The sequence below is a fragment of the Lolium perenne genome, chromosome 4 (genome assembly GCF_019359855.2).
Source record: "Lolium perenne isolate Kyuss_39 chromosome 4, Kyuss_2.0, whole genome shotgun sequence".
NCBI lineage: Eukaryota > Viridiplantae > Streptophyta > Magnoliopsida > Poales > Poaceae > Lolium > Lolium perenne.
This window is the reverse complement of record NC_067247.2, coordinates 397,083,054-397,110,747: the sequence shown is the minus strand read 5'-3', so window position 1 is coordinate 397,110,747 and position 27,694 is coordinate 397,083,054. Positions and strand designations below refer to the sequence as shown.

The 27,694-nt window shown below is 48.4% G+C and overlaps 1 protein-coding gene and 1 non-coding gene across 2 annotated transcripts; both read right to left on the bottom strand.

Moving 5' to 3' along the window:
• Positions 1-907: 907 nt before the first annotated feature.
• On the bottom strand, positions 908-1,046 carry LOC127297762 (small nucleolar RNA Z247). The gene has a single exon (XR_007849451.1). It is a non-coding gene; the product is annotated as a small nucleolar RNA Z247 (small nucleolar RNA).
• A 14,756-nt stretch (positions 1,047-15,802) lies between these two features.
• LOC127297615 (uncharacterized) lies at positions 15,803-18,876 on the bottom strand. The gene is made up of 3 exons (XM_051327927.2): positions 18,376-18,876; positions 17,905-18,125; positions 15,803-16,736 (listed from the first exon to the last, which is right to left on the bottom strand). The coding sequence occupies exons 1-3, from the start codon at positions 18,731-18,733 to the stop codon at positions 16,104-16,106; spliced, it is 1,212 nt and encodes a 403-aa protein (XP_051183887.1). The 5' UTR covers positions 18,734-18,876; the 3' UTR covers positions 15,803-16,103.
• Between the last annotated feature and the right edge of the window lie 8,818 nt (positions 18,877-27,694).

Here is a 27,694-nt window from a genome sequence, read left to right as displayed (position 1 = left end):
AGGAACAAGATAAATTATTTGCCCTAACAAGAGTTTGCACTATTTTATTTGTAGGATGCCCTAAACGCTGATGCCATTGTGCGGATGTGGTCTTGGTGCTGGAGAGAGCATGGCGAGACGAATGATGACGAAGCTCGACTAAAGGGGACTGGGTAGAGACCTCCCTCACTTCTACCGAGAAGAAGAAGTTTCTTCGTGGCCTTGTCCTTAACACAGGAAAAGTCACGGTGAAATTCCACAAAAACATAATTATCGGACACAAGATGATATACAGAAAGAAGATCTTTGTGGATGTTTGGAACATGCAGGATATTTTTCAACTGGAGGGAAGAACCGGCTAAAGTTGAATGACCAATGTGAGAAATTGACAAACCTGCACCGTTGGCTACTTGAACGTGATCCTTTCCGTCGTATTGTTCGGCCATGTGGAGGCGCTCGAGATGGCTAGTCAGGTGGTCTGTCGCCCCCGTGTCCATTTGCCAATGGGAGTCGTTGGAGCTGGTGGACGGCGAGTTGCCGGAACGCTGACGTGGAGGCACGAACTCGGGTTGAAGCGGTTGCGGCAGTCGCTCGCCTCATGCCCCCAGTAGGTGCACAAATGGCATTGTGGGCGCTGCTTTTTGCGGCCGTTGCGGCCGTTGCCGCCGCCGTTGTACTGGCGGCGATCGCCCTCACCGTAGTTGTCATTGGAGCGGTTGTTGTTGCCGCCCCCACCGTAGTTGTTGATGCCGTCGTTGTTCTGGCGGCGATCTCCACCACCGCCATGACCTGTTTCCGGGGCGCCCAGGGTTATTGTCGTAGGGGCGCTGCTGCGATGGCTGGCCGGCGGTGGGGAAGGAGCCAGGGCGTGACACGGCGTTTGCCGAGGAGGACCACTCATCGTTCTGGGTCTGACCCGCACAGAGTGACTCAAAACTGAGCACGTGCGAGTAGAAGTCCGCGAGGGAGTCAACGCGGTTGTCGCGGATCATGGAGGCCGCGAGGGGGTTGAAGTCGGAGCCCAAACCGGTGATCATGTAGTCGATTACCTCATCGTCCCTCAGGGGTGATCCGGCAGCGGCCATGGTGTCCGCCAAGACCTTGACCTTGTTCATGTACTCGCCGGCGGTCATGTCGTTCTTCCTCAGAGATTGAATCTGCCGACGGATGTGCCGAATATTGGCATAGTTCTGGGCGCCAAACATGGCGTGGACTGCATCCCACACCGCGGCGCCCGTAGTCCTGCCGATCATTTTGCAGGCGATGTCCTCGTCCATGGACGAGAGGAGTAGCCCTAGGACGCGCTAGTCCTGTGTCCACCACGCAACATAGGCGGGGTTTGATAAAAAACCAAAAAAATGTCTTCCTCGTCGGGCTATGTTGCGATTCCTCGCTGCCCGGTGATCTTTGATGGCGCGAATTATCCTGATTCCGCTGCCTTCATGCGCGTCCACATGCGTGTCCAAATATCCGAGGGGGGATCATCCACCCCTCTCACAGTCATCACCAAGCCCGGATTATCCGGGGGGGGGGGGGGGGGGGGGGAGATGATCCGGGAGTTCCTAACTACGGACCATCCGCCCCTAACCCCCTGACTGGAACGGCCATTTCTCAGCGTACATGCTATAAAAGGGGACACCTTCTTCCTCTGAGATCAATCCGTTAGAGGACGAAAAACACTCTCTCCTCCATTGTTGTTGAGCTTCAATTGTGTTGATCTCCCTCACTAGCCAACAAAATCCCCCCAAACTGTGGGAATCGACGGAGGAGGGCCCGATCTACCTCTAGGTATCAAAGAAAACACGAAAACCCACAACATTTCCTTTGTGGATTTGGAAACCCCTGATGTCCTTGTGTGGGGATCCTTGTTGAGGGTTCATCTAGAGGCTAGATTTGGTTTGTACTAGATCTTGATGTTGTTGGGAGCCTCCAAGTTGTTTGTGGAGTCTTGCCCCAACCTTTTGTGAAGGTTAGATGCCTCGACCGAGCTTGCTTAGTGGAGAAGTTGGTACGCCTTTGTGATGTGCTCACAAAGGAACAAGGTGACGCCTTTGTGGGCGGTTGGAAACCTTCGTGGTGCTACACCTCCTCAACATAGACACACATCCTTTGGGAAGGAACTATGGGAAACATCTCGCGTGTCTCGTCTCCACCCGCTCCCCGGTTGTCTTGCTACCTTTATCTTGCTCTTGTTACTTGGTGTTTCCTTATTTATTTTTTGCATTGCATCATATAGGTTCACCTTTACATGCAAGTTCGCACTGTTACCTTCTTGCACCGCCATAAAAATTGAAAAAGTATAAAATTGTGTAGCACCTATTCACCCCCTCTAGTCGCTCACTTTCTCACTCACCGGGGGTATCACTGAGTCACTCTATGGCGAACCAGGAGAACATGTCCGTTCTAGCAGACCCTCAGCGGGCACCTCATGCAAACGCACCAGAAGCCGTCACCGTTGTCGAGCCGTCAAACCATATTCATGGAAGAGACCCGCATGGTCATTGACAGTCCTAACGCCACCTGCAACCAACTATGCACGAGTCTATCAAGTCACGCTGGGCATAGAGACGCCACTACACCACGCCACCGAGACTCACCATCTTTGACACGCCACCGAGACTCGCCATCTTTGACGTGGTATATCCAGCACTGGTCTACCTTGGTCACTACGCGAGAAGAATGTGGAGACCAATGTCCCGCCATTGAAGCCATTCACTAGTCCGTTCAACCGATGCATGTCTCCAAAAATGTTGCCCCCACAGGGGTGACAACGTAGGGACATCACCATCATTCACTCCAGGAATACTGAATCTAGGGTTCCCCCTGAGCACATATGAAACGTGAAACGCTACCATAACGCCTCCAACCAGACAAACAATGCCCACATGCTCTGTCGTTGAGGGCAAATCCTCGTACCTGTCACCTCACTCTGGGCGTTCGGGAAATCCCGAAAATTCGGGACGGGAAATTCGGGATAAAAAAATTCAGGATTCAAAAAATAACACCCGAAAATGCTTCACAATATGTCGTTCCCGAAATTTCGGGTACCCGATAATTCAGGTTCGGGATCGGGAATTCCTGAATAGCCCGAAATCTTTCAGTCTGTAGCTTTCATCTTGGGCAAGGAGGATGGAAGGCGGAGGTGTCCCATCGCGCTTCAAGGATGACGAGGAGGTGGCGGGCGACAGCGGCCGGCGGGATCTGTCATGGCGAGGGGCGGCGGCCGGCGGGATCTGTTGTGGCGAGCGGCGGCGGCTGGCGGGAGCTGTCGTGGTGAGCGGCGGCAGCGTGCGAAAGGTCCTGGCAAGTGCGAAGCAGAGGCCAGCAGGGGTCTGGGGGAGATGCGAGCGTGGGGAAATTGGAGGAGATCCTGTGCGTACTCGTGGTGCTCTGGTAGTTTACCGATAAATCCACTAGGGCTGGGTTGCGTCTTCTCTTTTGGGCTCTGTAAATCTTACATGTTGATGGGCTTTTCGGGATATTCGGGTGCTACAACTACAAACCCGAAATTCCTGAAATAAATTCGGGAATTTCAAACACCTTCCCGAATAGGTGCTCGGGTTTTTCGGGTTCGGGATATACGGGTTTGGGAATTTCGGGTTCGGGATTCGGGATTCGGGTTTTATGCCCGGAGTGACCTGTCACAACCTCCGCCACCAGCTCCACCTCACTATCAACCGGCATGGCCCAAGGGAACGTACGATCCACCCGAGAGCTGCTGCGAGGTTGGTACCACCAGCCTGGATCTCGTCGCCGTTTGGTGGACCATCGAAAGGGAGGAGTTCACTTAACTATGCAACTGACGTCATGGCCACGCATGCGCCGAGCCGAGGCACCCGCTTGAGATCCGCTGCGGTCGTGCTTTAGAATCGCGATAGAGTTAACACCCGCCCACAACCATCCCCCTAGCTTGGCATTTACCCTGCGGCAACCATGTGGAGGCCTGGTGAGGGGTGCCAGCGGCCTAACTAGATCGCACGGGGAGCTTGATCTGGATCGAGGTGATGGGAGATGCTGGGGGAGATGGGGCCACGAGATAGAGGGGTGGTTCATGGGTGGATGCAGGCTAAGAGCATCTCTAGCAGAGCCCATAAACTGGACAAACTGTAAAATAAACGCATGTTTACGGGTTCGGTTCGAAAATCGCCGCAGATCAGTTACTGTAAATGGGGTGAAACCGAAAAAAAATTACAGGTCGAGCCCGAAAACCAAACGCCGCCCCTTATTTGTAGGGGTTGGAAAGTCGAACTAAAGGCAAACCTTTATTCCTAGTGGCGTTTTGGCGGGCTGAAACTTCAGCTCCGAACACTGCAGTTCCGCCGGAGGACTCTCAGAATACGGCCAAAATTCGGTAAAATTAGGCCGGAGGATGGCCAAATTTCAGCGGAGCCCTACATTGCGAGCTCGGGGAAGGGAGAGTGGGCAGCCGGCCGGCCTCGAGTTCGCCGGGCGCGGGCGGAGCCGCCCTAGAGGCATCCGTGACAGGGCGGGGCGGGGTCGAGCTCGCCGGGGCAGTGTTGGCGGGGGCGGGGCGGCACAAGACGGGGCGGCGCGGGCGGGGCGAGGCAAGGCCGGGGCGGCGCGGCGCAGACGGGGCGGCGCAGCGCAGGACGGGGCGGCACGGCGCATGACGGGTCGAGGTCGGGGCGGCGCGGGGCAGCTCGGGTGGGACATCGCAGGGGTGGCTCGGGCGGGGCCGGCAGCGGGGCGGGACGGGGTCGGGCGTCTCGGCGCGGCACGGGCGGGCCGGGGCGGTGCAGGGCAGGGCAGGGCAGGTGGCCAGAGCGGGGCGGGGCAGGCCGGGGTGGTGCAGGGCAGGGCGGGGCAGGTGGCCGGAGCGGGGCGGGTGGCCTGACTGCCTGAGCAAGCGGGCAGAGCAGAGGAAGAAGGAGGATTTGGCCAAGGAAAAAAATAACATATGTTAGGAATATTCTCTTTTACAGTTTTATTTTAGGGGTTCCTATCTGCGTCGAGACTTTTTCGACCCGTAAACACGAATTCAGTGGCCTGAGCTCGCCTTTTACAATTCACATGTTTACGGGCTCTGTTAGAGATGCTCTAAGGGTGATCCGGGACGGCTGCTTTGATGGCCGTGTTGCCGTGGGCTAGTCTTGAGGTGCATGCCAACAAGAAGACGGCTAGCAAAACTTAATATGTTGAAAATCCTACTTTTATGAAACACTCCACGTATAGATCAGGTTACCCACTCCTCCCAACGCCGGCAAGACTGGTCGGAGGAGGGGAAATTGATCTATACATGAGACGGAGGTGGAGGCAATTAAATTTTCTTGGAGTCGGCGATTGGCGGGAGACGAATATTATTCTCATTCCATTCTTATGTCTGTCCAACACAGACACACTATATATTCTCATTCCACTGCTAGCAAAAGGGTATTGCACTTTTTTGTTTGTTTGAAAGTGGCATATCACGTCTACACTTTGAACGTTAAATTTATCTTTTAGTACCACTTTATATCTATTATATACTAAAAGTAAAATACATGGTTTTAAATAGAAACATGAGGTTAATCCACATCATCCAAATTATTTTTAGTCATTGGATATGTAATTTGTGATCAGGATTTAATAAGAGATAAATGTTTACGTAAATGCGGACATGTGTGACACGGAACGTGAACATGACACGTTATATTCTTTTCGTGAAAAAATATCTAGACTACCATGCTTAGATCTGGGAAAGTCTAAGGAACGTACATTATAGTTTAAGGAATAACATAGAAACTAGATCTCTTTCCATACGTAACGGATTTTTTTTGCCTGACCGTGGGAGTCCTATTTGATCACGTCCAAGTGAGGTCCTGTGCCCGCAGCGTGCGACCATCCGTGCGACGGGACAAGTGAATCCCATCGAACGGCAACCCTCAACTCTATCGTTTCCTTCCGAAAAAAGAACAGAAATACAAGCCGCGACGTATCCATCCCCGTGTAGATTCCATATGTGTCCATCCCCTGTGTGAACCGAAGCTCGAGCTGGAACAAGAACTCAAGTGGCGGAAGCTGAGCCGCAAGTCCGCGACCTTGGCCGTAGTCCCGTTCTGCGACCTCCAGCCGCTACCCCTCAAAGGATCTCGCCGCTCCACCGCCTCGGGGTCAGGGACGGTGCCTCTGCTCCTCCGACGCCGGCCCGTTCCTGGCAACCGTGCGCCCTTGCGAATCAGACTGGCGCTGGCCCGGGTGGTCTTGACTGAAGGCAGCGTGTGAAGCTACAGGAGGTGCCGAGGGGGTGGTCTGACTCCCCGTAGGCCGTGGCGGCGACGCGGACGAGGTGCAGGCACGCCGGGGCAGCTAGGTCGCCATGCCTGTGGCGAGGCCCCCGACTCAGCAAAAGTAGAGGACCTCATCGCTTACCTCGTCTGCGGGTGCAAGCTCAAGGAGAAACAGAGATAAGCAGGTTTTGTGCTTCGATTCGGTTGTAACTAGCGGCAGATCGATTTTGGTTTTGGCGCGGAGGTGTGGATATCGTGAATGCGTTCCCGTGTATCTCGTATTTTGTGTTTCCTTTTAATGTGCGTGTATTATGGAAGGGAACCGGATACAGGGCTGTATTTCTGCTTTTTCTTCGGAAGGAAACAACGGAGCTGACGAGTGCCGTTCGATGGGATTTCACTTGTCCCGCCGCACCGATGGTCGTACGCTGCGGGCACAGGCAAGCCCCATCCCAGGTTTAGGCCATAGGCCAGTTTTAAAAAGGGGCACGCTGAGCGTCCCCCGGGGGATTAGATTTCTAATCCCCGGGTGGACAGCCGTTGGATTAGCTCGATTTGACCGTCCAGATCATGACACGTGTCACAGTATACCTCAGTCCCACTTTTGCTACCATAATGTACCAAAGTAGCAAAAAACGGTTCGTTTGTAGCAAAATCAACACAATTGTAGCAAAACACGGTTCACCCCAAATACACATAGATCTCGTCGGAGACTCGCCGGAGACCTCACCGGAGACGATGTAGCGAAAATGTTGTACTATTGTAGCAAAAAAATTCTGGTATTGTAGCAACACCGACCTCATCGGAGAGCTTGCAAAAAAAACTCGCCGGAGATGTCACCCGGGACCTCGCCGGAGGCGTCGCCGGAAACCTCACCGGAGACATGGTAGCAAAAAGAATATGCTAAAGTAGCAAAAAAAACACAAAAATGTAGCGGCTTTTTTTTGCTATTGTAGCAAAACCGATCTCGTTGAAGACTCGCCGGAGGACTGGTAGCACATCCGTCTTGCCATGGTAGCAGAGCAGGCCGCCGCATGGAGCACCACCGCTGTGCCATGGTAGCAGAGACGTCGGCCGGTCATAGCAGAAGCCAAAAGCCGATGGTAGCAGCGGCCACCGCCGGTTGCAGCAGGGGCCACCGCCATCGGTAGCAGCAGCACCCACCGCCATCGGTAGCAGGGCAGCGGAGGAGCAGCAAATGGCCATGGTCCGCGACCCCTGCTGCTACTCCCCGCAGGTAGCCGGATCTTGGCCTATGGTGGCGCGGCGGATCTGCATGTCCAAGAGGCCGGCGAAGCTTCATGGGGGCGCGACGCAGAGTAGAAAATATGAGGGGGCGGAGCAGGCCCAAGAGGCCGGCGGCGGTGCTCTCGACGGGGGCCGGCGGCGTTGCTCTAGACGGGGGCCGGCGGCGGTGCTCTCGACGGGGGCCGGCGGCGGTGCTCTCGACGGGGGCCGGCGGCGGTGCTCTCGACGGGTCCGGCGGGAATCTAGGAGGCGCGGCCGGGATGGAGCGGCAGGGCCGGTGGCGCGCGAGCAGCGGGGACGACGGAGCGGTGGGGAGGAGGAAGGGATAACGTGGGTGGGACCTATCGTGCGGGCGGTGGTTCCACTCGTTTCCATCGCTAGTCGTGGACACGCGGCGTGTTCTCGAAGCGGAGGAACGGAGCGCTGATCCCCCGGGGGTTCGGCAGCGTTTTCCTTTTAAAAAACGTTTTAGGTGAGTTATCTGGCGTAGGACATGTTATGTAAATTTCCACACGTGCATACCTGTGTCTCTAGACTAGGATGTAAAATTCTCCCTCCATTAATAAAAAAACTTGTCAACTTTGTCTAAATATAGAGGTACATAGACATGTTTTAGCTATAGATTCATCCGTACCTAGAAAAAATTGCCAAGCTTTTTTATAAATGGAGGGAGTATATAAAATCAGAATTCAAGTTTTTTAGTAACCACATGCGTCATAGGCCATGTCATAGGCCATGTCCACGGGAGCTAAGCAAGAGTGCCGGCGAGGAGGGTGTGTTTTGCGTCAAGTAGTTGTTGTCGTCCTGCCGTCGAGCCAGGTAGGCAGAAGAAGACAGTGGTGGACATTTGGCTAGATAGTGTGTAGTGATTTATACTATACATGAATTGAGTATATTTAAACAATCACAAGAAAAAAAATTCCCTTCCGAGAAGGATGCAACTGATTTGTCTAAATTCAAATGTATCTTTACACTTACACTCAATAGTGTATAGATAGAGGACAATCCAAATTTAAAAAAATGTGACATGTTTTTTGGGATGGAGGCGGTATAAATTAGAGCACGGGTTTATACGATATATAAAGAACATCGTCCATAAATATTGAGCGCGGATCTTGGTCCACAATTACCAAGTCTTTCTTCACAACTTAAGTTGCAGGTAATATGGTCGGTCATTGCAGTAATCACACACTCATGGTGACCACGTGCTGATGGTGTTTGTCACACATACATGTCACCATTTTTTTTGAGAACACAGTACAACGCAAACGCTCACAAACACGCACGTACAAACACCCCTATGAACGCACGCACGCATACCCTACCCCTATGAGCACCTCCGAGGAACTGAGCCGGCATATCTTGAGGTTGACGAAGTCACCACTGGCGCCTCGCTGTTGACGGGCACGTCACCTACCACTGTAAGCATAACGCCGGTTAAATCCTGGAATAAATTTCAGGTAAATGCAAACACCCATATCAAGTCTAGGACTTGAACCTGGGTGGGTTGGTTCCACCACAAGGGACCTAACCACCAGAGCTAAGCTCTGTTTGCTACATGTCACCATTCTTAAGCAGTTGTTATGAGTAAAGGGTGTAGTTGGTCCCCAAGACTGAATAATTTCCATGTTAGACAAATTAAATTTGATAGAGTGCAATGTTTCGAAGAAACATGTTTAAAAAACGCTATAGATGATAAAAAACATTATTATAAGATTTTAGATTTAAAACTCACCGCTATGGTTTGATACATTTATTTACGAATTTTTACAAATAGTAATTTCAGGATAGTCATGTCCCACTTCTATGACGCTCGACACAAATGTATAGTTATAGTGATTCAAACTCCGGGTGAGAGCGTACGACATTATAAAATAGACAACAATTATATTCATAGTGCTAATTCATTCTTATTTTAATAATGTTATGGGTGGATTTAAGTGGTTTTATCAAAATTTACACATTGGCGTAAGGATATAGAATCAGCACCAGATTGCTCCATGTACCTTAAGAGTTAGTTTTAGATATATCATGTGAATAATTAGTGATACATAAGTAATCCCCTAACATAGTTAGATTAAACAGAAAAGAGGTTAATAACAATATAGATATGGAGGTGGTTTGTCGGTATTTTATTAGAGACAATAATAATGTAAGTGTAAGAGTAGCAATACGAATTTGTTGGATTGTCACGATAAAAATCCACAAACGCAAGGTTACACCTTCGATATGGAGTCAACAAATCCGTGGACTAGTAATTACCAAAAGGTAAAATATAAATTATAGAATATGTGACATGGTATTAGTGGAAATGTCATAGTAACTATTGTTCATAAAAAATAATTCAAAAATAATATCACAAATGTGATGTTTTACCTCACATAATTTTGTGCGAGAATTTCAAATTTATGTTATCAATGACACCATAAATTTATATCATCAAGAGCTTTAACCTATTAAAGATGATGCCCTCGCATTTGCGAGGGCCACCTTTCTAGTTTGAGGAACAATGAACCACCGTATTTTTTTCTTGCAATAAACACTACAAAACCCTTTTAAACTCTCTGGTCGCCTTGGCCTCGTACGGTCGTACCTGAACCCCTCGCCGGCGAACTGCAGGTCCCTCATCACCTCCTGCAACCAAATGCTCGGGATCAGTACGCACACCAGCATGGACGTTTTTCCAACCGGGCTTCTCACTTCTTTCCATTTCATCACAAAACGGAAATACATTGTTCAACACACACACCAGACACATCAGGAAGGGGGTAGGAGGAAGAGAAGCGAGCTAGAGCACTAACAGGAAACCCACTGTGATACCCTTGCAAAGCAAAGATAACACCATGGGACAAAAACCTGTTACCACTTTAGCCTACATTCTAACCAAGTTTGATCAAAGGACCCTTACAACCACAAAACAACTCGCATACATGATAGCTAGTTTCATGAGACAGGACCAACAACAAAAGCTGCCAGGAGGAGAGCAGAACAATTTTCCAAGGATCTTGTGCTTCACACCCGGCGGCAACTCAATTCATGAGGAACCAAAATCATCCATCAGGTAGAGAGGCTCAACATCCAGACTCACCTAGGTCACTGACCATTACCCGCAGTCAGCCGGGCAGGTCTAGTCTTGATCCTCTTGGTGAATTCCGCCGCCATCCTTATCAACTTCTCTGAACCCTGGACCATATGTTCCTTGATCTCTTCGGGTTGTAGACCTGCCCAATATATCAGAAACAAGCAAACAATGAAAATAGCTTCCATAGGTGATTTCATCACATGTCCATCAAAAGTGACTCTGTTCCGAACATGGACATGGGATAGTACAGGGTGGATGATAAGCAAGCATCAATAAGCACTTTCTTAGCACCTGAGGAAGCATTGTTACCAATCCAAGCATCAAGTTTTCTAACAAGCTTATCATCGATATAGTCCCAATCCGAAGTTTTTAAGGCAACCGAAGATATGGGCACCCCCAGATATTTCATAGGAAGAGTACCCACTTGACATCCAAACATATCAGAATATAAGCCGGCAATCTCATTATCCCCTCCGATGATAAAGATTTCGCTTTTCAGGAAGTTAATCTTAAGTCCCAACATTAACTCAAAGGAGTAAAGCAACAACTTCAGGTTTATCGCTTTATCAGGATCATGCTGAATACATAACACCGTATCATCGGCATATTGCAAAACCGCTACTCCCTTAGGGATCAAATCATCGGCTAAACCAACAAGCATATCATTCTCTTGTGCACGCAACACCATCTTAGTCAGAGATTCAGCAACAAGGTTAAACAAAGTTGGAGACCAAGGATCACCTTGATACACCCCTTTTGCACTCTGAAAATAAGAGCCTATTTCATTGTTGAGTTTTACACTAACCGTCCCCTCAAACAAGCTCTTTTTAACCCAAGAGCACCAGAGTTCATTGAATCCATGAATTCTATGACATTCCAATAAGAAGTTCCAATTAACCTTGTCGTAGGCTTTTTCGAAATCCAACTTCAAAACAATCCCACATTGCTTCTTGACATGAGTGTAGTTAAGAATCTCATGTAAGGAAAGAACACCATCCATAATATTCCTCCCTCTAATAAAAGCGTTTTGTTGAATACTAAACAATTTTCCGGAATAGGGTTCCAATCGTACAGTAAGGGTTTTAGTGATCAACTTGTAGATACATCTAAGTAAACAGATAGGACGGTATTGAGTTATACGATCAGCCCCCACCATCTTCGGAGAAAGGTAATTATCCCGTAATTAAGGCGCTTAACATCCAGGGTGCCGTTATAAAAACACTCAAAAAGATACATAATCTCAGGTTTCACCAAATGCCAACAATATTGGAAAAATTCAATAGGAATATTATCTGGACCCGGTGCTTTATTAACGTCCATGGAAAAAAGGGCAGACTCAATTTCCTCTACAGTAAAGGGTCGAGTCAAATCAAGATTATCATTTTCATTAAGGTTTTCATCACTCGACCACAAGGACCCATCAAGATGTAACAAGTTACCATGAGCCAGTTCAAACAAGGATTTATAATAGTCAGTAGCATGTTTCAAAAGATTTTTAGTCCCCGCAATATTAATATTTCCATCCTTTAAAACATGAATCATATTTTTTCTTCTCCGACCATTTGCAACTCTATGAAAATATGCGGTGTTTTGATCACCTTCTAACAACCATCTCTCATGAGATCTCTGTAACCAAAAGAGTTCTTCATCCGCATAACTCTTTTGCAACTCGATAATCACCTCCGTTTTCCTAACAAAATCCTCAGAGGAAAGCACATCAATTTCTTCTTTACTTTCTAAAAGGGCCAGCTCTTCCTTAAGTTCCTTCTTCCTTTTTCTTATATGACCGAAAAGATTCGAACCCCACCCCTTAAAATGCTTTTTAAACCGTTTCAACTTAATATTCATAATATCAATAGAATCAATAATATTAACCGGCATCTTCCAGATTTTCTCAACTTGAGGAAGAAAATCCTTATTCTTAAGCCAGGATATATCAAAACGAAATTCTCAATTTTTTTAAGGAGCCATCAATTTCCCCAGACATTAACAAAAGAGGATAGTAGTCTGAAAGATCCGACACCAGTTTCCTCACTTGCACTAAAGGAAAAAATGTCCTCCCAATCAGAAGACATCAGGAAACGATCAAGCTTCTCTAAAGTAGGTTCCCTCTGTTTATTAGACCAAGTATATGTACCTCCAGACATATGTATCTCCCTTAACCCAAGGGTATGGATAATCGAATTAAAGATGTTAGAAAAGTGAGGCAGGGTATTCTTTTTATTCTTCTCCCCCCAGTGTCGCAAAATAAAAGTCTCCTCCTATGATAAACAGACAATCAACATCACGTCCGAAGGAAGCAATCTCTGATAAGAACTCATTCTTCCTATCCAAATGAGCAGGGCCATAAACAGTTAAAAGAGACCACTTGCATTTTTTCGTATTATCCCATAAATCCATTCTCAAAGTAAACTGTCCAAGCTTATAATCCAACACACCAAAAGAGTCTTGTTTCGCCCCACATAGGATACCCCAGATTTTCCTATAGAAGGAATCCATTTCCAAAAGAAGCTCCCTCCAGGATCAATTTTTCTAAAGAAATTGGCGGTGTATTGTCTCTTCATGGTCTCTTTCAAGCAAATAAATCTAGCCCATGGTCTCTAATCAAATCAATGAGGCAAGCCGACATACCCTTTTTTTCCCACACTTCTACAATTCCAAATGGCACCTTTCATTTAAACTTACTAGGAATTGTTTTTTGTCCTGACCACTCTGCCAGGGCAGAGGTGTCATTACTTTTCTTTTGACTTCTAGTGACCGGTCTATTAGCCACCACATGTTTCTTATGATTACTCTTTTTTACTTTTCCTCGCAAATGATTCATCAGATGCCCAATCCATAGATAAAGGGACCTTACAACCAATCACATTTTCAATCAGCAAGGGAGTAACATTTTTATTATTCTACCAGCATGGACGTCAATCGCAAAAACTTTTGAGGATCGGAGAGAGGAAGTTGGACGGGGCGCTGCCGCCGCTGTCGGACACCGCCGACGAGGACGACATCGATGACCACGTCCGCCCCGGCGCGGTGCTCGTCGCGCCTCTAGCGCGGTTGCAGCCTCAGTCCAGGCCCTTCCCCCGCCGATTGCGGCGTCCCGCCGGGCCTTCTTCGCCGCGAACGCCAGGGCCTGCCCTCGTCGGCTGCAACCTCCTCCACCACCTTCTTCGCCGCGAACGCCGGCTTGGCAGTGACTCACTGGAGCAGGACAAGCCTGGCGCGTGCACGACCGCGCTGGCGCGCGCGTCGGGCCTCCTCGAGCGCGCGCTACGCCACCGCGACCTTGTCGGTTGGCGGCGCGGGGATCTGCTGAACGACAGGTCGCGTTGATTTATTTTTTTGATGGTCCAGGTCGCGTTGATTGGCGGTGCAGGGAGACCAAGCGGCGGCGCACGGCGGCCTCGGCCTATCTCTGGAGGTGGCCTGCGGCGCTTTGCGGAGGTCACCGCGGTGAGGGCTGGGTTGACCGGAGTTAAGAGCATCTCTAGCAGAGCCCGTAAACACGTGAACTGAAAACTCGGAGTTCAATTCGCCGAACTCGTGTTTACGGGTCGGAAAAACCTTATCACAGAGCAGAATCCATAAAACAAAAACTGAAAAACTGAATTTGAAATGTCGCGGCGGAAATTCATCGATCATATATATGGATGGATTTGATGCTCCGATTGAGCATCAAAAGTTAAATAATTCGATAAATTAAACCTAAATTACTTAGTACACCGGCGGGCGGTACTAATTTGAACCAAAATGCAGCCTAAATAATGGCCTATACGCGCGGCGTTGCGGTGGTGGCAGAGCGTCTCGACGGCGGACAGCGTCGACGCTGGCGTCGACGAGCTTCACTCCTCGTCGGCCTCACGCGGCGGACGCGCTCCTCCTGGCGAGCCGCCTCGTACTCACGTACTTGGCGGACGGCGTCCACCTCCTCCCGGCGGAAGCGAGCGTGGGCCTCCGCCGTGGAGATGGCCTTCGTCTGCGCGAGCACGGCGTTCTCCTCGTTTAAGCCGTGGACGCAGTTGCCCGCCGAGAAGGTGGGCGACCGCGCGGGGACGGGGAAGTCATTGTCGGAGCTATCGGCGATGGGGGGCCGCAGTGCGCGACTGGGGACGCCAGACGACGACCCCTCGCTGCCGTTGGCGTACCTGGCAAGCTTCCCTGGGGGCGTGAGCCCCTAGTTCGTCCACCGGCGGGCGCTGCGCTTGCACGCGCCCTCCGACCGATTCCACTTCCGGCGCTCCGCGTTGGTGCAGAACACGGGGGGACGCGGCGGCGAGTCCACACCGCCCAATCCCGCGCAGCGGCCTGCTCCACTGCCACGGGAGGCCATCGCGCCGCTTAGGAGTGTGGAGGGGTGGCTGTGGCCTACTCGATTGCTCGCCGGAATACGTGTGAGGCAGCGGTGGAGGGAGTGGAAGCGGCGGAGGGGAGTAGGGTTTGGAAACCAAACTCTCCTCCGCGGCCCCTTTTAATACGGGGCGGTCGCCGCCCAGTTTCAGCCCGAACTCTTATTTTCGCCGAAACTTTTCAGTTTCCGTCTCTTGTACAGGCTCTGCTAGAGATGCTCTAAGGGCGGTAGTATAAGAATATCAGACATGGCAGGATGGCGGCTAGTTCGCCGGGAGGCCTCAGCGAGTTCACCGGAGCAGTGGCAGTGGCCACTGCCCTGGTGGATCCTAGTCCACGTCAGTAAGTTGTCCAACAGGTTGACCCACCTGTCAGAAACGACATCAAATTTCGTCAGTTCAGCTTTAGTGATTATTGCAGAAAATATACTGTAGAAAATGTGGTGACTTTTCGTCAGGTAAACATAAATTAAAACAGTAAATTTAGCTTTTAAAGTGCTTGTTTTATGCTATATACTCTCTTAAACATGCATGTTGTCAGAACAAGACGAAATAAGAAGCGGCACTGCATGCGAACTACTTACATTTCGATTTTCTACTAGCAGGATACAAGAGTAAAATGACAAAACAAGTTCAAACATCACGTAGTAGCTAGGGAAATGGAACAAACAACTCAAAACCTGGATGATTCCTGTACAAGGCCTATTGGCTCGATTTATTTTTTCAACATCAATAGTAGTACATCAAAAGTGCGCTGTGTAAATGGCTTTTGGTGTTGTGTTAAATGCAACTAGATCAGGAGTAAAAGACTGCACAGAGCACTAGTGTAAAAGACTGCACAAAACCTGAAGCATTAGTGTACCAGGAACGCCTTTTGCCTTGCTCAGAGCACTAGTGTAAAAGACTGCACAAAACCTGAAGCATTTAACAGAACAATTAACTTGGTGACACAGACAACAACACTTGAACATATACAACATACTCAAGCGCCGCCTAGTTAGTACAACATATAGCTTAAACATTTAGCTAGGGCAAATTCGACTAGGATAACATAGCAAGCACCCAACTGACAGCACTTGCTAAGCAGCACTACAGTCGTAGGAAAACTACAGAACATGGCACATAATAATGTAAATAGGGCAATAGCAACTGGCCAGCTTCCAAGAATGGGCAATCTTCAACAACAAAAGCAAGCACAGATACTCATAAGGCGAGTTGGATGGGCTAGTCGTAGCTACATTTGAAAGTCGAGAGTAGAGACCAAGCCACAGTTACTTTCAGCTCACATGAGACGATCTTCATCTTCCCCTCACTTCTATCGGCTTCCTTAGGCTTAAAAGACAGATCACATTTCACCCTGTTCTTTTTCCCATCAATGCATTCTGCTTGCACTGAAACCTTAAGCTTTGAGACCTTCTGGTGTTCAGGGTCAAGGAGTTCGACAGAAACAACGCGGCGTGAAAGCTCGATCTTGCCATCATTATCCACAGGCAGTTTGTCACCTCCGAAATCAAGCAGAGATACTTCCATGTCCTCGATAGTGGATGTCATGGCAGTAAATATACCTCGATAACCAAGAGGCCATCTACCACTAATGACTTCCACGCTGATTGTAGCCTCCACCGAGTTAACAATGTGGGCAAATGTGAACTCCACTGTACTCAGCTTGCTAGTCTCAACCCTATCAATCACATATGATGTAGATGGGCCGCAACTTCTGTACGAGACTGCTAGAAAACTTAAATCTTTATCCTCAGACTCAATGGTGCCTTTCACTTTCAAATCAACCTCAAAGTGCACAGGATGTACTGACACAACAACAGCCCGTGTAGGACCTGTAAGTGCTAGATATGGATCCTACATGCAACATATAACAAAGTAAATAATCAATAAGATTTGAAGACTAGAAGTAAAATCTAACCAATCTCTTATATCTTGATAAAGTGTGTCAATGGATAGAAATTTATCCATCAGATGCTGAACTATAATAACTTGAATTAGAGGCATATTGGTAGCAGAGGCAGAAGAGCAGCCTACAATTAGCAGAATTTGCCCAAGAGGCATAAAAGCCAATAAATTTTAGTTGATCAGCAGAACTTGTTCAAATCTTCAAAAACCTTAGACACGCATATTGTAAGGTGTATATATATATACTCAAAAGGACTAAAGCACGGTAGTAGATTGATGGGATGATGCCTCTCCATCAATGCTAAAACACTTTAAATCTTTCGAAATCTAAAGAGAATACAGCCAATTATAAGTACAAAAAAGACAACATTTTGCAAACAGACTGGGTTACAGATCCAGCACTGTGTGGGAGCACATGTAAATAGTCTAAATTATGTAACAGAAAGTACAGATTGTGGTTTATGTTGCAATCACTGTTAGGACTGCCTAATATCTGAAAGCATGCACAAGGTGACATCCAAAATACACCAAGATTAAACTATAGTTTCAATGCCTAGATTTAATCATAGATTATGGAAGCACACCAACTTTAGTCAAGTTAGAACAAAAAAATAGGTATACTTAACATGCATGCGCGCATGTGTTCTGATCTCCAGATTGGTGTCTTATACTCAATAACCATTTATAATTTGGATATTTCAACAAATCAAAACATTTATAACAGTTTTGTTTTGAGGCACTTACTGTATGCACGAGCTGTTACTACAAACTTTTACATGCTTATGCATGTATATATGTGTGATAGAATAGTTACTACGGTACCTTGACAAATACAGTAAGAGTAACTCGGTGACCATTAATTTTAAGAAAGTGCATTTCATGTAAATGGAGCCTATGGAAGTGGTAGTATGGGTTAGTACAACTAATACAGTTTGAGTAACACGTTGCCAATGACAAAGAAAGTAAGGATATGTGTATTTCATCTCAATGAAGCCCACAGAAAAACATGGATTTAAGTTTAGACCTCTGGATAAATCATGCAATGCTACTCTATTATGTTGAAGTTCAGAAACAAGAACAGAACATACAATGTTCAGAGAGGTAAGTATGCACGAACCTTTTCGAAAATGGTTTGGCTATTCCCTCTCTCACGGTGAAAGATCATATTCCGATTATGATCTACCACATCTCTGACAGCAACATGACCATAGACATCCAGTGGCCATCTTAAGCCCTCTGCTACATCTGTTACTTTGACTGAAAAGATTTGCAATGTGTGCTGGACATGGACGAAGTCATCATGACTGCGGTCGGTGAAATACATGGGAGGAATAACAGCTGCACAGATGGACCAAACGTAATGTAGTTAAAAGAATGAGATTTGGATTGGCATAATATGCAGCATGTATCATCCTAGCTAGGAGATCAAAGCAGATAATTAATTAATGAACAGGCAATTCGAAGGAACACAGTTAAAGTACTGGATCATGATCTTCGAAACGGCGGTAGTAATAATTGGCCATGGCTAATAAGGTGAAGAAGAAAAAGAAATGTGCAGGAAATTGGAAGCTAGAGAAGTGCTACTCACTGACAGTGTCGTAGGAACCGTACTCCTCGCCGGCGAACACATCATTCCAGAAATCGCGGTAGAGACGGGCTTCGTACGCACGTAGGTCGGTGCGGGACTCCTTGGGCTCCTCGTCGCTCTCCTCGGGCTCCTCTTCGCTCTCCTCTGGCCCCTCATCGCTCTCCTCGTCGCTCGCTATCTCCAGCGCCTCCTTACCACGAATCTTCGCCAGTGCCGGCGGCGCTGGGGGCTCAATCGCAACCAGCGATTTTTCCCCCTTCCTCGTCTCCTTCTTTCCCTTTGAAGATGTTTTCCTCTCCATCTCCATCCTCTCCATCTCCTTCTCCATCTCCGTTAACTCCTGAGAAGATGAATCCATCCTTCTCCCCGCCACCCTTGTTGCTTCCTCCGCAACACTCTCTGAGCTTCCCGTCCGCAAGGTCGATTGTGCTAGCTATCAGCCGCCGCCGCTCTGATTTCCGTACGCAAGTAAACCCTAATGGATCTATGGCTGCGGGGCGTGCTAGGCAGTATATATACTCGAGAGTGGCAGCCTGGAAGTGAAAGCATTGCACGGGTCAAAGGGTGTTTAATAAAGAACAAAGGTCAAAGGACTGTTTCGTTCCAAGTGCGTGTTGATCTAATAAAATGGGGTTACAAATGCTGAGTTGATGTAAAGATATTGTTACGCAAATACTCCCTCCCTGCAGAAAATATAAGATGTTTTAGTCTTTTTATAGATTCACTCGCTTTTGTTTAAATCTAGTCTACTTTTAGTGTGTAGTTTCACTACTTTTAATTTGTATATCCAATCTAGTTTAAAAATATGTAAAACATCTTACATTTCTCCATGGAGGGAGTAAGGGCTTTTGGACAGACAAGCCTTCTCTTAGTAGTTCATATCATCTAAAGAAAACAATAAATATAAGGAATACACATGCGCCAAGCCTTGGGTGCCTTCGGATCTTCTTCCTTCTTCTTCTCGATCAGCACTGGGTTTGCTAGCCACTCGGTATGCAGAACTTCCACGATGAAACAGGAAACCAGTAGCTTTGTTACTTCCTCTCCGATGATCTTCCTCCTATCTTCAGCAAAATGGCGCAAAGGTTGCTTTACTGGCTTCGCGTCCTTCCGGACGTTTATAGAGTGCTCAGCCAACTCCCTCGGCAAACCCACCAAGTCATCAGTAGACCAGGCGAAGATGTTCCGATTCTCACGGAGGAAGTTGACGAGCGTGCTTTCCTATGCTTCACTCAGGCTGGCACTGATACGAACGATGCGCTCTGGGTAAGCCGGATCCAGCACGATGTCCTTTGTCTCCTTTGGCGGCTTGAAAGCCGGTGTGCCAAGGTTGCCGCTCATTGCCGCTAAGTTCAGCTGGGAGGATTGAGCCAGCGCAACTGCGGTTTGAATTCTCTTTTTTTCTTCCGCTATGACCAGCGATTCGGCCAGATTTGATCCGACAGAAGTAGTTTCCAGCGAGATCTTGTAATTTCCCACCACGGTTAAGGGACCGTTTGGTGTCGACATCTTCATCTTGAGGTAAGCCGTATGAGTTGAGGCCATGAACTTAGCCAATGCCGGTCTCCCCAGCAAAGCATGGTAAGGGCTGTCGAGATCAACCACTTCGAACAGAATGTTTTCAACACGGCAATTGTCTCGGCCACCAAACATCACACCAACACGGACTTTGCCCATCGGGGAGCAGGACAATCCCGGATTTATGCCATGGAAAGTTGTGTGACTTGGCTCCAGCATGTTTGGAGTTATGCCAAGGGTATGCATGGTGTGCCGGTACATGATGTTGATGCTGCTACCATTGTCCACCAGCACTTTGCTGAACCGGACTCGCGATGTTGGTCCGTGCATGATCGGATCCACCACCAGAGCATATCCACCCGGATTAGGCATCACCTTTGGATGATCTTTAAACGACCAAGTGATTTCTTGTTCTAGCACAGCATGTACTTTGGTACTGCCAGTATCACCGCGTTCACTTCCATGGAACGGCGATGCATACTTTTCCGGTCTCTTGGTTCGGTCACGAAGACAACGCAACACACATCCGGATCATGGTAAACATTCCAGCCTAGCAGCGTGGGTGGGTGGGGGACGATTATTATCCTGCACCACCTGGTGAACCCCTTGTTGCTGTTGCAGCTTGTTATGCTGCGCGAAAATCGGCTGTACGTTTGCCCTGGTTAACGGTGGCGGTGGTGGCAATGCATCAAAACCTTGGTCTCTAGCATCTTTCGTTGCGGCCCTTGCCATCAAGTGCTTGGTCCAAGAACAATCTTTTGTCAAATGATTTGCCGGTTCGCGGGGTTAGGAGTGTGCCATCGGCACGGTTGCTCCATCGCGGATTCCATGGTATACTTTGGCTGATCATGCCAAGGTTTTTTCTCCACCCACTGTTTTTTCTAGCCAGCCCACGGCTGATTTCCGGTTTTCTGCCTTTGGCTCCCGCCGGCTCCGGAGTTATCTTGTACCGCGGCCACATGTTGCACTCCGTACCTTCTATCCGGGAAATCTTATCTTATTTTGTTATGGTGGTTGTTCCAGTATTGATCTTGGCGCGGTTGGATTCTTGGCGAAGGGTCACCCGCAATTCCCGGTTGCATTGGATCTCCCAACGCGTAGCTATCAGCCACCCAGATCATTTCTGCCTATGTGGTTAGCATGTTTCTCTGTAGCTTTTGCCATAGCGGTGAGCCTCTCCGGCATCCATTGCAGAACCAAGCAATCGCTTGTGCTTCTATAACACCCTCACAGGAGTTTCTTGTTGAGTTCCACCGGGTCAGATAATCCCGGTCTGTTTCATTCTCGCGCTGCTGGCACATGGCGAGCTGCTGCGGTCTGTTTGGCCTCCGGTATGTGCTGCTGAAGTTGCTCACGAATACTTCTTCAAAGTCAAGCCAGCCATTTATGCTTCCCTTTGCCAAATTGTTCAGCCAAATGCGTGCCGGTCCTACCAGTACTAACGGTATGTATCGTACCTCCCAGCACCGGTTTCCTCCGCCAGCGGCGGTTCCTCCACCACCAGCGACATATACCGCTGTAACATAATTCGCAAGCCAATCTTCCGGCTTCGTGGTGCCGTCGTATGTTCTCGTATCTCGGGGCAACTGAAAGTTACGCACCGGTGGCTCTTCCCTCATGATCCGGGGGCCAAAACATTTCGGACCCAGTGGGCCCTCAGCTTCGACGCAAACGACCAAGAGCCGATCTCTGGAGTCAGTTTGGACGGATGTGAGCGCATCGAAGCTACAAAAAACGGGGTGAGGCTGGTCTTATCCACCGGCCTGACAGAGTAGCAAGACCAAGGTCATTGGACGTACGTGGCAAGGCCGATCCCTGCGATTGGCCCCAAAAAACGAAAAGCAATGATCTCACCTCAAGCATGTCACGTAGGCATGGTAGGGAGACTACCTCCCGTAGTAGAGCACAAATAAGTTGTAAACCTTCATTCAGCGATGCAATTGCAAAGGAGGCCGATTCCAGCAATCGGGCCAAATTATCCTCACCATACATTTTGCCTGTGTTCAGCATCGATCTAGCAGGCGACGGAAAGCTAGGATATGGGTTTACATCGGCTGATGAGCTAGAAGAGATTGACATTGGTCCTGGGGATAAGCCACGACCAACATTTATCAGCAAAAAGTTAGATCCGCATCTGAGGGGCCTGATGATAGCTTTGTTGAAAGAATACCCAGATTGCTTTGCCTGGGATTACACAGAGATGCCCGGGTTAGACAGGAGCATCATTGAGCATCGGCTCCCTCTGAAGAAAGGATTTCGGCCGTTCCAGCAGCGAGCATGACAGATGAAGGCCAAAATTTTAGAAGAAGTCAAGAAAGAGATCGAGAAAATGTTGAACGCCGGGTTCATCAGGCCATGCAGGTATGCTGAGTGGATTTCTAGTATCGTACCTGTAGCGAAAAAGGACGGCCGATGGCGCGTCACCATAGATTTTCGGGATCTCAATAGAGCCACTCCAAAGGATGAGTATCCAATGCCGGTAGCAGAGACATTGATCAATGCAGCTGCGAGTCATAAGGTTTTAAGTTTCATGGATGGCAATGCCGGTTACAACCAAATTTTTATGGCTCCAGAAGATATACACAAGACTGCATTCAGAGTACCAGGTTCGGTAGGTTTGTTTGAATATGTCGTCATGACATTTGGACTGAAAAATGCCGGCACGACGTACCAAAGAGCCATGAATTACATCTTTCATGATCTGATCGGCAAGTTGGTGGAGATTTACATAGATGACGTGGTAGTCAAGTCTGTTTCAGTGGAAGGACACTTGGAGGATTTGCGATGCATCCTGGACCGAAGTAGAAAATTCGGGCTAAGAATGAATCCAAAGAAGTGTGCTTTTGGTGTAACGGTCGGTCAATTCTTGGGTTTCTTGGTTCATGAACGCGGAATTGAGATCGGCCTGAAAAGTCAGGAGGCAGTGCGAACAATGAAGCCACCTACCACGAAGAAGGAACTCCAGTGTCTCATCGGCAAAATCAACTTCGTCAGAAGGTTCATCTCCAATCTGTCAGGGCGAATCGAGTCGTTCATGGGACTGGTAAAAATTAAATCTGATGAGGAGTTTCGCTGGGGGGCAGAGCAACATCGAGCGTTTGACGAGATTAAAGAGTATCTGACGAAGCCACCTGTGTTGGTTCCGCCCCAGCAAGACAGGCCATTCTATATTCACTTGTCAGTAGCTAACACTTCCATCGCCTCAGTGGTGGTGCAAGTTTATGATGGTCTGGAGAGAGTTGTTTTCTACCTCAGCAGAAGGATGTTGGATGCAGAAACTAGGTACCCTGAGATCGAGAAGTTGTGCCTCTGCTTATTTTTCACCTGTACCAAGCTTCATCACATCTTGCTGTCAGCAGAAATCATCGTCATAGGCAAATCAGATGTCATCAAACATATGCTGTCGGCTCCTGTGTTGAAAGGCCGACTTGGTAAGTGGATGTTTGCATTATCGGAATTTGATATCCGGTATCAGCCTGCGAAAGCAGTCAAGGGACAGGCGTTGGCCGATCTTATTGCTGAACGAATCAACACTGATATAGCAGCACTGTCTGTGCGTGCATGGGCAATATTTTTCGATGGATCGGTTTGTGATGATGGTTGCGGCATCGGCATTCTACTCGTGTCGCCCCGGGGGGCAACATATTCCTTTTCCATCAGGCTACCTACCCCTTGCACCAACAATGTTGCTGAGTATGAAGCAATACGCAAGGGAATGGAGTTGTTATTGGAAGCCGGGGCAGAAGCAGTGGAACTTTTTGGAGACTCCAAATTGGTGATTTCCCAACTCACGGAGGAATACAAATGTGAGAGCGAGTCGCTCTTCCCATTATGGATGCAATGCCGTGAGCTGATGGCACAATTTAGGTACATAAACTTCAATTGGATCCCGAGGTCGCAAAATACCGAGGCAAACGATCTCGCACAGATGGCATCAGGCTACAAGGACGTAGCAGGTGGAGCCGATGTTCAGGTACAGTTCCTGGAACCGGATGACTGGAGAGCCGATATCTTCAATTACTTGAAAGATTCGGCTCGGGGCACCTAAACAGATAAGGTACAAGGCCATGAAGTATGTCCTTATTGGGGATGACATGTTCTACAGGACTTTGGAAGGGTTACTTCTCAGATGTTTGGGACCAGCCGAGTCAAATCGGCTCTTACACGAGGTACACGAAGGTGCCTGTGGAACTCACCAATCGGCTCATAAGATGAAATGGTTGATCAGGCGATCGGGGTTTTATTGGCCCACCATGCTTGAGGATTGTTTTAAGTACTATAAAGGGTGTCAAGCGTGTAAGAAGTTTGGGAGCATTCAGATGGTACCCGCATCAGCAATGAACCCCATCATCAAGCCTTGGCAATTTCGAGGTTGGGGCATGGATATGATCGGCCAAATCAATCCTCCATCGAGCAAAGGCCATGTGTGGGTTCTGGCCATTACAGATTATTTCACTAAATGGGTGGAGGCCGTCCCTATGAAGTCAGTGGCATCGAAAGATGTTATCAATTTCGTGAAAGAACATGTCATTCATAGATTCAGGATTCCCCAGACTATCACGACCGATGGAGGTTCGGTCTTCATTTCTCGCGAGTTTAGAAAGTTCTGCGAGGACATGGGAATCAAGTTGATCCGATCGTCTCCATACTATGCTCAAGCAAATGGGCAAGCTGAAGCGTCCAACAAGAGCCTTATCAAGCTGATTAAGAGGAAAATCGACGAGTACCCTAGACGTTGGCACGAGGTTTTGTCAGAGGCTTTGTGGGCTTATCGCATGTCATGTCATGGAGCGATAAAAACCTCGCCATACCATCTGGTCTATGGACAAGAAGCCGTATTGCCCTGGGAAATCACGGCTGGGTCGAGACGGATTACGTTTCAGAATGATTTAACAACTGAAGAATATGCAGCCCTGATGAGTGATAGCATTGAGGATGTAACGGAACTTAGACTGTGGTCGCTTGAGAAAATTAAAGAGAACAAAGTCAAGGTAGATCGCGCGTATAATAAGAAGGTGAGACCAAAGGAGTTCCACGTTGGTGATCTGGTATGGGAAGCTGTGTTGCCATTGGGGACTAAGGATGCAATGTATGGTAAATGGTCTCCAAATTGGCACGGGCCTTACAGGGTCGACCAAGTTTTAAAGGGTAATGCATACATGCTCGAGGAGCTGAACGGTGTGAAATTCCCAGTGGCTGTCAATGGCCAGCATCTCAAGAAATATTTCCCAAGTATGTGGGACGATGGACAGTGAAATATGGGGGCCGATGCATGAAATCGGCCAATAAAAATTTTTTTACAGAGCAACAGGACGCAAAGTACAGCTGATGCACAGACATCGACTTTAGAATAAAAAAGCCGATGCGCAGCCATTGACTCTAGAGGTACAAACTATTACGAACAGGTATCAAGTTACCGTTTGAATTTGTGGAATGTTTGCTTGGACCTGTCTAATTAGGTAACTGAGTTTGGCCTTATTGGCGTTTTATGGTGAAAGACCGATGCGTTGCTAACGGTTCTTGGTGCGTTGACCTACTTTGACAATCGGAAGGAACATACATAGAAGCGTTCTTCATTGATTAAAAGGGGGATTTTACAATAAGAGCCGATTGCTCACAAAAGGAGGATCTACTGCCTAATGCACTACTACTAGCCCTATTCTAGTAGTCCCTAATCTATGGGCCGTCGCTGCCCTCGTCGTCGCCATCCGCGCCGCTGTCGGCGCTACTGCCGGCGATGTCTTCGTCGCTGCTGCTGAAGCCGTCGGCAGGGGCTTCTTCTTCGTCTTCATCGTCGTCGTCGTCGTCCTCCGAATCGGCGGGGAAGCGCTTTGCCGGCGGGTACTCGTCGGAGGAGGTGTCGTCCTCCGCTTCATCCTCCTCGTCGGAGGAGATGTCCGCGCCCCAGGAGAAGGCGTCGTCGTCGCTCTCCTCCTCCAACTCCCCATCGACGAGGAATTGGAGGTTATCCTCCCCGTCGGTCAAGGATTCGTCATCCTCGGACCCGACGGAGAAATCCCAATCCCTCTCATCCCACCACAGTGGGGCGCGGGCCTCGTACGCCGCTATCGGGTCGTACTCCAGCATCGGCTCACTAGAGGAGGAGGATTGGAAGGAGAGACCTGAGGAGGCAGAGGAGGAGTCCATGGTTGCAGAGGAGGGTTTTTTCGATTGCTAATACAGAGCAAGAGGATGAGGAGGCGAACTGCTCGGATGAGTTTAAATAAAGGGGATATAGTGGAAGATGATTCAATGCTGTGGCAGTTTCGAGGATGCGGTGCCAAAACTGTCAAATCGTGCAGTGCGGAGAAGTTGAGAGGGCAAGGCATCATGATGGAAGGGCACTGTAGCGGTTCTGCTCTGCAACGCGTGACCCGATGGAGGAAAACATAGTGGTTTTGGAATTATTATTGCCAAAACCAGGGGGGCATGTGTTATCCCCAGATTTTAGCCAAATCAGAAGATGGGTGATACGTCTCCAACGTATCTATAATTTCTGATGTTCCATGCTTGTTTTATGACAATACCAACATGTTTTGTTCACATTTTATGTCATATTTATGCGTTTTCCGGAACTAACCTATTGACGAGATGCCGAAAGGCCAGTTGCTGTTTTCTGCTGTTTTTGGTTTCAGAAATCCTAGTAAGGAAATATTTTCGGAATCGGACGAAATCAACACCGAAAGTCTTAGAATTCCCGGAAGCTTCCGGAGCACCGAAGGAGAGTCGGAGGCGGGCAGCAGGGGGCCCACACCATAAGGCGGCGCGGGTGGCCCCCTGGCCGCGCCAGCCTATGGTGTGGGGGCCCCAGCCGCCTCCTTGCGCCGCCTCTTCGCCTATAAGATGCCTCCTGACCTAAATCCTCGACACGGAAAAACCACGATACGAGAAACCTTCCAGAGCCGCCGCCATCATGAAACTCCAATTCGGGGGACAAAAGTCTCTGTTTCGGCACGCCGCCGGGACGGGGAAGTGCCCCCGGAAGGCTTCTCCATCGACACCGCTGCCATCTCCACCGCCATCTTCATCACCGCTGCTGCTCCCATGAGGAGGGAGTAGTTCTCCATCGAGGCTCGGGGCTGTACCGGTAGCTATGTGGTTAATCTCTCTCCTATGTACTTCAATACAATGATCTCATGAGCTGCTTTACATGATTGAGATCCATATGATGAGCTTTGTATCGCTACTAGTTGTGTGCTACTCATGTGATGTTATTAAAGTAATCTATTCCTCCTGCATGGTGTAAAGGTGACTAGTGTGTGCACCATGTGGTTCTTGTCGTAGGCTATGATCATGATCTCTTGTAGATTGTGGAGTTAATTATCATTATGATAGTATTGATGTGATCTATTCCTCCTTCATAGTGTAATGTGGGCAGTGTGTGCACTATGTTAGTTCTTGGTTTATTTTGCAATGATCTATTATGCTCTAAGGTTATTTAAATATGAACATTATTGTGGAGCTTGTTAACTCCGGCATTGAGGGTTCGTGTAATCCTACGCAATGTGTTCATCATCCAACAAAAGAGTGTATGTAGCACATATGAGAAAGAGTTATTTATTATGCGATCAATGTTGAGAGTGTCCACTAGTGAAAGTATGATCCCTAGGCCTTGTTCCTAAATACTACTATCGCTGCTTGTTTACTGTTTTACTGCGTTACTACTGCTGCAATACTACCACCATCAACTACACGCCAGCAAGCTATTTTCTGGCACCGTTGCTACTGCTCATACTTATTTATACCACCTGTATTTCACTATCTCTTCGCCGAACTAGTGCACCTATTTGGTGTGTTGGGG